Here is a 14,113-nt window from a genome sequence, read left to right as displayed (position 1 = left end):
CGACACAATCATAGCCAAAGCTGTGTTAGTTTCTTGACACCCACCCCAAACACAAACTCAGCTTTGATAAGCCCCATATGCAGCTCCTCAATATCTCCTCTTTAGTGACAGATACAATGTCTGCGCCCCCCCCCCCTCCACACACACACACAAAATAAGATCAGAATGAAGACTTAACAATCATGTCCTCGGCATAACCGTGGTCTGAAATTATGTAGCCTGAAAATGTGTATTCATCTTGCTTTGTTTTAAACAAAGCGCGTGTTCGTGGACGTACCAATGAACATCCTCTCTCTCCTTCTCTTCTCACTCCAGCTTTATTCCGTTCAGCGTGTTTTGAAGGTGGCGGGTGGCAAATGTAAGGCTTTTGACGTTGCTGGAAAGCAACCGTGTGAGCGGCTGTATCTGTAATTCAATTAAGAGTTTAATTTGCATTTAAGATGCTAATGTACCCTTTTCCGCAAATCGAAGGGGAAACACGTCACACTTTGTCTCATCCGGGTTACTCATTAGTCCATCCAGTAATTGCTGGCGAGAAAACACAGCCGGGAGTAATGGAACCATACCCCTCCCAAGAAAGGTCAGCACATGTTCAAGTACAAGATAGTCCAAAGAAGAAAAAAAAATTCTCGCACAATTGAACCGGAAACCGTAACCCGTTGCTATTAGCTTTCGAGCACACCTCCTTTCTTTTTCTTGTAACTCCAGCTAACCTTTCCTCCATTCACAGTCACGTGGAAAGTTTACTACAGGGACTAGAACACTAAAGTGTTGCCACAATGTTTGTTGGGGTTAGGCCCATAAAACCATCCTCCACCCAAAAAACATAGTTAATCCTTATAAACTAGCTCCCCGCATTAATACATTATAATTTGCAATTGCAATATATATGTTTCTGTGCAATCAATGAATCAAACTAGTCAATGTTTAATCCAAAGGTTTTATTATTGTCATTTCAGTGATTTGGTCTCAATTTAGTGTATTGTGCAACATTGTGGCAGGACACCTCAGCACCCGACTTTTGATGGCAGAATTTTCATAGTGTCCTGTAGTCAAATGTGGGAACTGCAAAAGGCGCAAAGAAATTTGCTATTTGGGCAGTGATGAGTCTAACTTACTCCCCTACACGGCAGCCCTCAACCATTTTCTTGAGTTAGGCCGCACACATTTAGACTTTACAATAGTTAAGTTTGGTCCCCTATAAACACGTTGTGTAAACTTATGAAGCCCTTCAGAGTTGTGTCTAACACAGGCAGCTCAGTACCAGTGGAATGTAATTTTCTAATTTTGGAGAGGCACCCAACTTTACAGCCGATTATGTTCCAGCAATCCTTGTTTCAACCAATTGCCTTGGAAATAGCTGGAGGAAAACACAAAAACTCAGACACAATTTGGGGGAGCTATAATCTTTCCAATCTAAATGAAATTGTCTGGTATATGGGTGCCAACACGGAACATGGATGGCAGTTGGGTCCCACGAGTCAACATGAAACATGGAGAATAGGGGGGTGGCATATACTAAAGTTTTCATGGATTTATTGAATGATCCATCCATAAAGAATCTATCCAATGTTTGCGCAGTTTTGCGTTTCCTGTAAGAGTTCTCCTACAGCAGGATTCTTTTGTTTTACTCCTCTTGCCCTCCTATTTCTTTTCTTTCTTTACTCCTCTTGCCCTCCTATTTCTTTTCTTTCTTTACCTCCTGCATTCCAGTCAATCGCCACTCCTCCCTCTATTTCTTTCAGCCCATCACCCACTGCTTATCTCCCTCTGTGGCCACATTGCTCTCATTCAAACATGTCTGTCTCTGTTTTTCTTTCTCCGTGTGTCAGTTTTCTTTCTGTGTGGCTCTATCTCCTCCCCTATTTATTTACCTTGTCAAAGTTATTTTACCTTTTCAGCTTGTCTCCCCCAATATGTCTGTCCCCCTAATGTGCGCTCTTTCTCTTTTTGTTTTTACCTGTTGGAACAACTAGGCTCTGAAAGGCCTATTGTAACTATTAGACAGATACATAAACAACCGAAGTGACTGTAAACCAAGGCACATGGTTTATTACTCTCTCTTTACTGCAGTTTGGAAAGCATGGCTGTAAGTTATATGCTCAAGGAGCGTGTGCTCTAGTTGGGTTATCCTCTAGATAATCTACCTACCACCAAGCCTATGCTACTGGACTGACTGGTTGCCCTGCCTTTGGGATAACTCCAAAAATTGCCACAGCCTTGTGTGAAGCGCTCTTTGGCAAACACCAATACCCAAACTCCAGTTCAGACTCCTCCAATATCCTGTTTTTTGTTTTTGTATTGTTTTGATCTGGTGGCATGACAGGCTGAAAAGCACACTTGCTCTGAGGAGATAGTTGAGGGTGAAACCCAAACATGCATCTACCTCTTTACCTTTATCTCTCTTTCACTTTTTGCTCCAGTGGATGTTTCTGTAGGTATCTTGTAAGTTCTCTCACACTCTCTCCCTGTTTCCTTACCTCCCTCTCTCCTTCTTTATTCCCAGTCCCTCCCTTCCCCCTCTTTCTTCATCACTGTCTCTTCTCTCCCCTCTCTCCCTCTTTCTCCCCTCTCCCTCTCTCTCTCCCCCATAGCAGGGCACTGGAGCGTGTAACGCTGTGTGATGCGCTTCACAGGAAATATGTGCTGACGAGTTAGTGAAAAGCAGGAAACTGTCTGAGATCATAGGCCTCTGTTCTCTTCCCATTTAACACTGCGTCATCCACACACACACACACACACACACACACACACACACACACACACACACACACACACACACACACACACACCACACCACACCACACTCTACATTCATTCATTTAGCTTAAAACAGGCCCTAAAGCTACACATGACCAGCCCAGTTTAACGCTGTTCAGGCAATGCTACAACAAAGAGAAAAAAATATTGCATATAATTTGGAGACTGGAGATAATTGAAGCTGGCCTATAAAATCATGAAGTTGTAATTAAAATTAAAACTGTTATTTAGGGAAATTTAATAGGCCTACCCTGGAGTGTGTTTTTAGATGAGGAAATGTGTGTGTGGATCAGGGGCCAGACTTTGGAAGAAAACATTGGAATTCTACCAGTATTAGCCTACTACTTTCAGCTCCTGTGTCTTTTCTGGGCCCTTTAAACAAACGTGCACAACTTGTATGTCAATATATTTAAGATTGGAGGAAGCCTGAGTGTTGTGCTGATAGGTCTTGTTAGCTTATGAAGCAAATTCCACACACACCACATTACGAGGTCCATTGTTATCAGGAAATCTGTATTATTTGTTGCAGAATGCAGAAAAATACCAATGCAAGACCCAAGCATGCGCATTTGCTACTCTTTTATTTACTTTCGAATGCATACCCCAACGCAGTATTGTCATCAATTCTGAACCATTGGAAAATAGTGCAATGCAGTCATTGCTTCATAGTAAGGCATCCAACCCGGGCCATAATTATCCAGGCCACATGCCCCTAATGGGAGGGAAGAGATAAGGACCAGATCATAAAAATCAATAGTGAGCAGAGCCAGATCTGTGCGTGTGTGCCAGTGGGTTGTCATCATCGTCAGTAGCAGTGACATGGCCATTTTGTATCGGCTTTTGCCGTTAGGGCTCGTGATCAGGTGTTTGAGCTCAATACAGGACGAAGAAAGGGAAGATACATGATAGAGAATTGCAGAGTTTGAATTGAGCCACTTTTCCTTCCAGGTGTGTGTACAACAATACCATAACTGTTAAAATACTGATGGCTCATCATCTGTCTTCCTTTGAACAGATTATGGTTTTGGCCTTGCTGCCGTGTATGCCTGTATGCATCGCAGAATATGAAGTTCCCTGGGAGGACATGTTTATGAGAGAAACACTCGTGATACCTGTTCCCCTTGAGGCCCCTTGAGAAATTTCTAATAATGACATGCCCTTTTTAAACACAGTTCGCAGAGATTTTGTTTGCCTTTGTTTGTTTACACACCCCATTGGCATTTGACCCTCTGCAGTGCTTTCAGGCATTGAGGTCAACTAAGTTCATAAACTCAGGGAGAGATGGAAGGGGGAATACGGACAAGGATTTGGGAAACCTGGGCTCTAATGAAGGGTTTGGTTTAGTAGAGTGAGAGAGAGGTGGATGCATCACATTATGAGGATCTCAGCTCAACCTTTATGGAAAAGTCCATAGTGGTAAAACCAAGGGAGTAGTGAAATGTTCCCATTCCTTGTACATGGCCACGTCAGAACTTGCAACGCTCCCATTGAAAGTCAGTCGGTTGTGATTAACCGTGCTGCACTCAAATAAACAATTGGAAAACGAGGTGATCTACATTGATGCACAAAGTTGTTTGTATGTGTGAGTGCACACAGGGCTAATAGTGGTAACGGTCTGGTGTACTATCTAGCCCACCCCTCCCTACCAAAACATACACTATGTCTATGGTCTGTGTCAGAACACACTTCTGTTTTGGCCTACATACACCTTTGTCTATGCCTAATGTTGTAAACAACCCTCCTGCACCCCCCCTCCTCCACCCCCACCAAGGATTTGTCAGAGGAAAAGAAAGACCCAGGCACAGTCAGAGATTACGCCCTAAACTGGAGGATTTAATTTTACGGTGCAGTGTTGTGCGTTTTTGTCACACACTTGTTTGTTTTCCTCACCCGAGTTGCTAAGTTCTCTGTTTGATGTGGATAGAGTTTTTAAAATGTGATTAATAAAAAATACATAAATTAAACACAAGTGTTGTTAGCTCTGGATACTTTACCTCAACTCAAAAAAGAAGCTCTGCCACTATGTCAGCAGTCAACTTCACAATTGCAATTTTTGGTTGGAACCTGATGAATACCTTAGGCAGAGGGTACAGTTTTTGCAAGAAAAAGGCTCACGGTAAAAGTTGAAGAGGAGGGCAGAGAGGGATAGAGGTGGATAGAGGAGAAAAGGGAGGATGAGAGAAACAGAGGGAAGTAGAGGAGGATGGGGAAAGAGCATGACTGGTGGGTGGTTTGTCTCCTGCCAATGTGTAATCGTTGTGACTCAAGCAGCAGGCCCCGGAGAGACGCCTCAAGGGGAGGGAGGGGTGCACGGGGGGGGGGGGGGGGGGGGTGATGGGCAGGGCTTCTCGATAGTCGGCTGATTAAACACCTGTCGGATACAGGCCCCCCTGCTCCACCCCCACCAACACATGCTCAAACCCCCACAAACACTTCCACAATGCTAAAGGGGTTTAGTTATGTGGGCATATGTGCTGGAAAAAGTGTGTGGGGGGTGCAGTGTTTTCCAAATGTTCTACAGAGCTACAGGAGGCTGTGTCTTGCAGGGGTCAGCAACACATTCCAAGCAGTGCCACTTACATTCCTACTGTAGGCCCCTATAAGTGGGTCTGAGTTTGGCAGGGGGGTGAGCTATTTTGGTGGGGGAAGGGGCTGTGCTTGTGTCTCACACTTAAACACCCGAAGACGGTGTGTCCGATCTCTGGTCTGTCACCACATAATCCTGTTTACCTTTTACGTGTGTATGTGGGGGTGGGGTGGGGGAGTCTTTGTGGTGCAGTGCTCACCGTCTGTCCACAGTCCTAGAGTGGCAGCTGTCACTGCTCCTTAGAACATAAATGCCTATTCACCCTGAAACATACACTAACTACACACACACAGCCATCAAGTAAGCAGCAGTTGTTGCTTGATTGACCTTGTTGTTCATTTGCTTTTGTCCATTGGACTTGATGCCTTTTTCAAACAAACTGTCCCACTCAACAGTCCTGCATTTCCAAACAACTGAGCCCTTGAGTTTCCTACAACAGTGCACACGTTTCGTTTGGCAGGGAACCTGTCATAGAAGGGCATACTTCTTGTCCTCTGCCAAGTTGACTTACATTGGCATTAAAATAGCTTATAATTTTGCCACCAGACTTGGAGAATTTTATAGTATCATATTCCTCTAGGCCTCTGCTTATGTTTGGCACCATGGAGATGCAGTGACATCGTTTTTGCCCTCTGTTGGATTCTTTTCATTTGTAATTTTTTTTTAAAATAATATATATATATATATAGTAGTAAAACCAGTGGTGGATGAAGTACACAGATCTTGTCCTTGAGTAAAAGTGTACCATTGCAAAAAATTACTCCTCAAAATATTTTGTGAAAAAAATGTCAAAAGTACTATTATTTAGTATGGTCATGTTTGTCAGGGGTTGCTGACATGACAATCAGTAGTGAAACTTTCCATCTTGTAAAAAATTGCATTAAAGGCAGGATGGGCACGTTTTGTGAACCTAGCTACTTTAGCTTGAGTTTGAAAGGATTCAAACCAAAAGAGCCGACCCCCTCCCTTAAAAGCCACTCCTCCAAAGGTGTGCCCCATTAGCTATTGTTTATCATAAGTCCACCAATCAAGGTTTGTCTCTGCATAGTTTTTTTTTTACTGAAGATTGGAGTTCAGGTGAAAAAAAGGTTATAGGACACAGCTGACTGTGGTAGAAAGGGGAGGGTTATGTTTAATAGAGATTGTTCTTTCATGCATCTTTTTACCCCCAAAAAGAAGCTTAATCATGGATTTATTCAAATTCCTACACAGTGAAGGATCTGGCTGGTGCAAGCTAACAATAGATTTGTAAACATTAGCTAACTTGCCTATCACAATGTTAGCTTGCTACCTGAGGTTTAAAAAAAACTAAGGGTGTTGCAGTGCCCTGACCTCCTTAAACAAGTGACCATCTGATATTTTCAAGACGCATTTCAGGCTCTCTTAAGTCTACCTTGCTAACTTCTATGGTTCAAGCAAATGCCGTGTCTCAATCGAAGCACAGGCTGCACCCTGATTGGTAGGCTTTAGAGTGGAAGTGTGTCATATTCTAAAGGTTAATTTAGGGTAGACAATCTAATTTCTCCACATCAAAGTAAGATGTAACAACATATCGCACAGAAAGTAGCGTAGTCAAAAATAGGATACTTTTGTTCAGAGGCTTTGGTTTTATTATGCGTATTTGACATATTTTTTAAAGAACAAATCCATTTTGATTAAGAAAAGTGTAGTCCCTATTTAATGGCTGCATCCTCAAGTTATTTTAAAAAGATGTTCCACCCACATTTGAAAACAAACCTACGCCCCTACATAAGTTTGAAATCTAGTGGATTGAAAGTAAGCTTCCCAAATTGGAAACACTTGAGCAAAGCGCAGATACTAGAAAAAGGTACTTAAGTACAGTAACAAATTACATGAACTTTGTTACTGGCCATCACTGAATACAAACCTACCCAGTGGCGAGAACATGTTTGAATTGGAGTTGACCACCAACATAGCTAGTCTTGTAATGTGTGAATGCCATGTATTGCAAAAAAAAAGAAAAAAAGAAATTGAGTTGCGATGATTGTAAAACAGAGAAATGCATTTCTCTGTTTTTCTCAAGCACTGTAGTTAAGGAGTAGAGAGAGTAAGGTAGCACTTTATTGGTCCCTTGCAAGGGGAAATTGGACTATTACAGTAGCATGGGTAACAAAATTCAGAATTAAATCTACAATATACAGTGGTGCAAACGTACTGTCTGTGTAGCCTTAATATATCTAAGGTGGCTTAGATCATTAGTTTGTAGCCAGTCAGGGGAGGCATTGAAGGTCCCAATAAGAATTGGTAGAAAGGACTTCTAGAAGGGCTGACTGAAGGTGCTCCTCTGTCTGAACAGAGGAGCACTGAACAGAGTGTCATGTAGAGGGTGGGAGACGTTCTCCATGATGGCCTGCTTTAAAGAGATTGTCACAATGCCATGCGGCCATTGTAAATAAGAATTTGTTCCTAATGTCTTGCCTGGTTAAATAAAGGTAAATAAAAAGCAATCCATCCACTTGGTGTCGACAGTATAAACGGTATAGAAATACATCGGTATGAATTTGGCCTACGATATGGATTTTGACAATACCGTGCTAACCATGGTACAGCTTTCCAGAAATAAGATTTGTCACAGCCCCATTCACACCAGGCATGGCATAAAATTTGCATAAAATTACCGTACGGAACTTTAACGCAAATATCGTAATCAATCTACGCAACATCTCAAGCAATCTTCTGCTTCCTCATAATCAGTATTGAACAGATAGTAGTAGAGCATCGTTTTTTGGCTTTATCGGTTTTATTTGATACATCTTCCGACATTTACAGAGACTTAAACATCAACAATGCAGCTTGGTAGAGTGTAGCCATGGAAGGAAAGATGCCAGGTTGGTTAGAATTGTGAAAAGTTTATTGTAGGCGAACAGAATCGAGTATTCAGCCATGTAATTATTTGTTATAGCTAGCTCACTACAAATATTTAATTTAATTAAAATGTTCTTGTGATCCAATAAATGTGCTGTTGAAAGCTACAAATGAGCTCCTCTTCCGTGGCAAAGCACTGCAAAAGTTGAAAGAATTCAACTCATGCGTCACACCTGCCGCACCCCATCCAAATCTGTCCAAGTGAAGTAAATTAGCCGCAGTTTTGCGGGTTGCATTCTATTGAAATATATTATGATGTATACCGTTAGCGTCTGTGCTTGAAATCATACCGTGATATACATTTTAGGCCCTACCATCCACACATCCTTGTATGTTGATTGTGATGATGGCAATAGATGAGATTAAGGGGAGGTTTGGGTTTGGTGTCTTCCCCTCCCCCTCTTAGACAATCTGTTGTGTGTTGTCTGTAAAGGTTTGTTGGAAATCTAAACTGGTGGAACCATGCTGATTTGAGCCTATATTTAGTGTATACAATATGAATCACTATGTCTGGGGCAGTATGGTCTGGTTCAATTTGCATAATATTACTCAGTGTATGTATATATGATTGATGGATGTGTGGTATGTGTAATAGGCTTCACCATCCATGGACCCATGCTCCTTCTTTCACACACAGCCTCTCCCTCCTTGCTCATTCCATAAGACCGGTGGCCAGTGTTTTCATTGTCAGCCCCAGATGCAACCCACATGTTAAAAAAAATACAGTGTGGGGAACAACATTTGCCTGGGCGCCAGTCACCCTCTCATCCCACACACGCACAATTACTAATTCATAACACACACACACACTCTCTTCCGAGCGGCGGGTGCTGTAATTGATATGCCACCGGCAATAAATCACTGCCGAGCATGGTCCAACCGGGGCCATTATCAGAATGGACAGGTTTAGCGGGCTCTGTCTACGAAAGCTGTGACTGGCATTACCTGCCCCACCCCTCGCCGCTCACACTCACTCGCTGATTTATGTATTCTGCCCCTCTTCTTAGGGGGTACGCACCAACCTGCCAGCTAGAGGTGTCAGGGGAGTGTGGACCCTTCAGTACACATGCAGGTTCAACCTGTGGAGTCACACACACATGCATAAGCATAAACACTGTGGGCAGATGTGTTTCCAGGAGTAGTCTCATAAATAACAGATGTGCACAAGTACTCACTGATACACACACACACCAACTCACATCCCTACCATTTTCAAAATTATCCAAACCTGAATAAACAAAATGGAAACCAGACAGAGGACACTCCTTTTGGGAAACAACACAAAGATAGAAGCTTATGTCCAATCCTTTTCCACCCACGGATATTTCATAGGAATGTCAATGAAGCAGAATTGATTGGGTGCCCTAATATGAAATCCAATTAAATGTAACCTCTGTTGGGAACCAATTTAGATCCAAGTCCTTCCTTTATGTTTATAAGATAACACATTTCAGCACTGGCAAGCCAAACAATTAAAACATTTCCAAATCTCCATAAGATCATAAGATATAAATGTTTTACAGCCCCCCCCCCCCCCCCCCATTTCATTTTGACGTTGGATAGAGGATAACAAGGAAAAGTAACAAATAGAAACAAGGGAAGGAGAGATATGAGAAAATAGGTGAGGGGGGGTGGGACACTATTAGAAAGCGTTTGAAATGGGGGGACTTCTTTGTGTGATTGACAGTATGCCCAGTTGTCAATCATTCCCTCCGGACCGTTAGTTGCAGTTGTTAGGAATCCAGTCTGTGTGGTTATTCCCCAAGTGTCCTCCACAATGTAAAAATACACACAGAAGGGACAGAGAGGGGCCCTTAGATTCCACTAGCCTCCTTACAGAATCAGATATCGTGCTAGGCGACATTGTCTTTTCAATAGTGTGCATTGGACACACTCTGCTATGATGTTGCTTCCTTATTACTCTGTGAGATAACAACTGGGACCCTGATGCAATTTGTTGTGAGATTCACGCTCTGTTACGTCAAGTCATGTCTGGTGAAATGAAGAGGAATTACTGCAGAGGCGACCTTTCACAGGTCTTTCTCTCCCTTGTTTATTCTCACTTTATCTGAGATCAGCCTCTCTCTCTCACTCTCTCTCTCTCCCCGAAATTACAGAAAAAAATGAACTGTCCGACCCATTGCTCTTCAGCATGCTTTTAAATTGACATCTGTGCTCTCAATGCTCATCGTGATTGTAGCATGGAGCAAAATGGCAAGCGCTTTAATAGGCTGTGTCTACTTACGTTGAAGAGTTTACGATATGCACCAAGGCGTTTTTATTATAATACAAATGGCCAAGCTGATCTGATAACCGAGCCTGCTGGCCTTATACATTTATTGTGGTTGGGCTTCTAGCGATGTGAGCGGCATATGATTTTCCTGGTGCTTATTTAAAATGCAGGTAAAGCCATTATTGAAATGCCAGTACACACCTCTGTGTTGTCACTCGGCACCTCCAGCTGCCTCTCCCTCTCCGAGCAGCACATTCATCTTGTCCTAGGCTCTCATTTGTGGAGGAAATTGGATGACACACACTCCCTGAACCACGCTTGCTTACCCAGAGCTATACTTTTCAATTCCATAGGAGCAGACACGTTTCTTTCCTTTGCCCTCCCTCCACTTTTCTCTTTATTTTCTTTTTTTCCTACCCTACACTCAGTGTCGAGATGAGTGTTTGTTGTTGACCAAAAATTATTGTCAGAGAGACTCATGGAGCTGGACACACATGCATTACCTGTGTTTTGTACATTGACCACACTCCCGCATCCTTGTGGGACAGGTGGACAGATTGACCCAACCCTCAATCACTTTCCGGAAGGGAAAAAAAATAAACAAGATAAGAAATGAAGAAATACATTCCTCATTCTCCTCTGTCTCATGTTTTAATCACCACTTATCTTCTGCCATCCTGCCTCATCATTTTTCTCACCCTTGTCTTCCATCTTTCCCTGATTCTATTGGGACATAAAACACCCTCCCGCTTACACTTTCATTGTAATTGTGAAATTGAAGTGTCTGACTGGAAGAGTTTCCTCACGTTTTGCATAATCAGCACATACAGGAGAACTAGGATGCCTGAACATGATTGGCCTGTCAAACAGTGCCTTGGCAAGAGCTGGAGTTCTCCGCCATCTCTGTCTCAGGAGGACACCTAATTCCCCCTCCCCCTACACACACGCGTGCACAGACACACTTGTTCATTACCCTTCTCCCTGCCCCTTTCTTTTCTTCAATAATTCCTTCCATTTTCTGCCTCCTGTGTAAAGGTAATCCACCTCCTATAATTCTAAAGCCAATTAACAGGTTTGTAATAGATGCAGTTAGAGCTATGACAGCCAGTCTAGAGTGCTGGCTCCTTAAACAAATAGTTGTGCTAGATAAAGAAGCTGGTCTTTTTATCTAAAAAATGACCTTCTTTCTAAGTGGAATTGGGGCTAAATGCCACTAAACCCACAGTCCCACTCTCACTAACAGCAAAGTGGGAGTGAATGTTGGCTCACAATAATTATTTATTGCTTGTATTTATTGACTGTTTGGGATAAGGGTAAGCAGTTAGTGACTAGATAACTGATGGGAAGGAATGAGGTGGATTTGAGTCGCACAGAGAACTGCTCCTGCTCAAGTAGAAGACGACTTTTAAGTGTGACAAGAAACACACTCAACAACACCATTTCTTACTGCCTAACAGTCTCTCGTTATAGAATGGTAGAACTAGGTTCTTTCCTTTTTAATCAATACATTTCCCTTTTTTGCATACCATGTTTTGTCCATAATGATGTGGCCCTGAGTTGTTTTGACAGAGGCCTCAGGGTAGCAAAAACAATATTTTGGCAATCAACAGAGCTGTCATTGTGAGAAACAGAGCCATGCCTTTAAATCTATTGGCAGAAATTCTTTCCTAATTAGGAAAGGGGGCATACTGGACAGTTTGTTGATACCACAGAAAGCACTATCTGGAGGCCTTGGAGTAGACCTGGATACAAATCGTTGTCTGTCAATATAAGGGTGCCTACTGGCAAGTTTCCCCTGACTGGCCTTTTTGAAACCCCCTTGGTAATGTTGAATATATGAAATATTAAAGAATTGTGGGTCCATAACGTATTCCAGCATGATTTCCATTATGTACCGTGCGTTTCATAATCTGCCTGTGCCTCTTTGCTATCTCCCTTCATAATTAAATGTCATCACGGATATGCCCTTCAGGCCTGAGCTTGTATCATTTATTTATCTGGGGTGAATGGCAACTTATATTTTTTCCCCTGTCTAAATTTGGTTGTGTGTCTCGTGAGCTTTTAGGGGCAGGGTCTGATGCATAATCAATAGAAATGTTTCATGGCAACTCATAATGTGTTTTTTTTGCCTTGCAGGGCTCCCACCCGTGCAGTAGTGGATGATGCTGTAGATGACGGCCTCGGAGGAAAGGACATTGGATCAATAGGAGCCATTTCCACCCTTATATTTTCCCAGCCTGTTGTCCCTTATTTTAGAGGAAGAGAGAACAACAAAAAATAAAGCCAGACTAAGGACTTGCTGGAAAAGAGTCCTTTCCCCCATTGCCCTCTCAGCCTTGCTTCTAGCCAGACCCAGATATGTGGCACTTCCCAAGGTCACTCACTTTCCCCCCTAACCTGGGGAATCTGCTTCTTCTGGGGATGCTGGTACTCCTAACAGGCCCATCTCTCAGTGGAGGCCAACCTCAGCCCTTTAAAGTATTCTCCCCTACTGAATGGGGGCTGACACACCTAGCCATCCACAGCAAGACAGGAGAAGTTTATGTGGGCGCCGTCAACTGGATCTTCAAGTTGTCCAGCAACCTCACCAAGCTTCGTAGCCACATGACGGGACCAGTGGTGGACAACGAGAAATGCTACCCTCCACCAAGTGTCCAGTCCTGCCCACATGAGTTGGCCCAGACCAGCAATGTCAACAAGCTCTTGCTCATTGACTATGCTCAGAACCGTCTTATTGCTTGCGGAAGTACCTCCCAAGGAATCTGCCAGTTTTTGCGTTTAGATGACCTATTTAAGCTTGGGGAACCGCACCACCGCAAGGAGCACTACCTTTCAAGTGTAGCAGAGTCAGGAACCATGTCTGGAGTCATCATCTCCTCCTCTCATGGCCCTCCCAGCAAGCTCTTCATTGGGACTCCCATTGATGGAAAGTCAGAGTACTTCCCCACCCTCTCCAGCCGCAAGCTGATGGAAAATGAGGAGAACGCTGACATGTTCAGCTTTGTTTACCAAGATGAATTTGTTTCCTCTCAGCTGAAGATCCCGTCGGACACACTTTCCAAATTCCCAGCCTTTGACATCTACTACATCTACAGCTTCAGCAGTGAACAGTTTGTATACTACCTCACTATGCAGCTGGACACACAACTTACTTCACCAGACGCCAGCGGTGAACAGTTCTTCACCTCCAAGATTGTACGCTTGTGTGTGGATGACCCTAAGTTCTACTCCTATGTGGAATTCCCCATTGGCTGTACTAAAGATGGCGTGGAATACCGCTTGGTACAGGATGCCTATCTGGCCAGACCAGGCCGGCAGTTGGCCAACTCTTTGGGAATCTCAGAAAATGAAGACATCCTATTCACAGTTTTCTCCCAGGGGCAGAAAAATCGGGCCAAGCCACCGAAGGAGTCGGCCCTCTGCCTCTTCACATTGCGCAAGATCAAGGAGAAGATCAAGGAGCGCATTCAGTCCTGCTACAAAGGAGATGGGAAACTGTCACTGCCCTGGCTGCTCAACAAGGAACTGGCCTGTATCAATTCGGTAAGTCAACATATTCTAATGTCACTAAATGTGTCTTAGGTCTAGAGTACTGTTAAGCACTCACAACATTCATTCAGTTGTTTGTATCACAAACAGACCATCTA

The 14,113-nt window shown here is 43.3% G+C and overlaps 1 protein-coding gene across 2 annotated transcripts in view; it reads left to right on the top strand.

Annotated features, from left to right (window-relative positions):
- Positions 1 to 14,113, top strand: part of LOC136944719 (plexin-A1-like) — a 162,544-nt gene that overhangs the window by 16,904 nt on the left and 131,527 nt on the right. The window contains exon 2 of one of the 2 annotated variants that reach the window (XM_067238635.1): positions 12,603 to 14,009. In XM_067238635.1, coding sequence (XP_067094736.1) covers positions 12,825 to 14,009 — 1,185 coding nt within the window. In that variant the 5' untranslated portion in view covers positions 12,603 to 12,824. Of the gene's footprint in view, positions 1 to 12,602; positions 14,010 to 14,113 lie in introns of those variants that run through there. The other variant, XM_067238705.1, reaches the window with a different exon arrangement.

The sequence above is a fragment of the Osmerus mordax genome, chromosome 1, assembly GCF_038355195.1.
Source record: "Osmerus mordax isolate fOsmMor3 chromosome 1, fOsmMor3.pri, whole genome shotgun sequence".
NCBI classification, from domain to species: Eukaryota; Metazoa; Chordata; class Actinopteri; order Osmeriformes; family Osmeridae; genus Osmerus; species Osmerus mordax.
The sequence above is the reverse complement of the archived record's forward strand: the minus strand, read 5'-3'. Positions and strand labels throughout refer to the sequence as shown.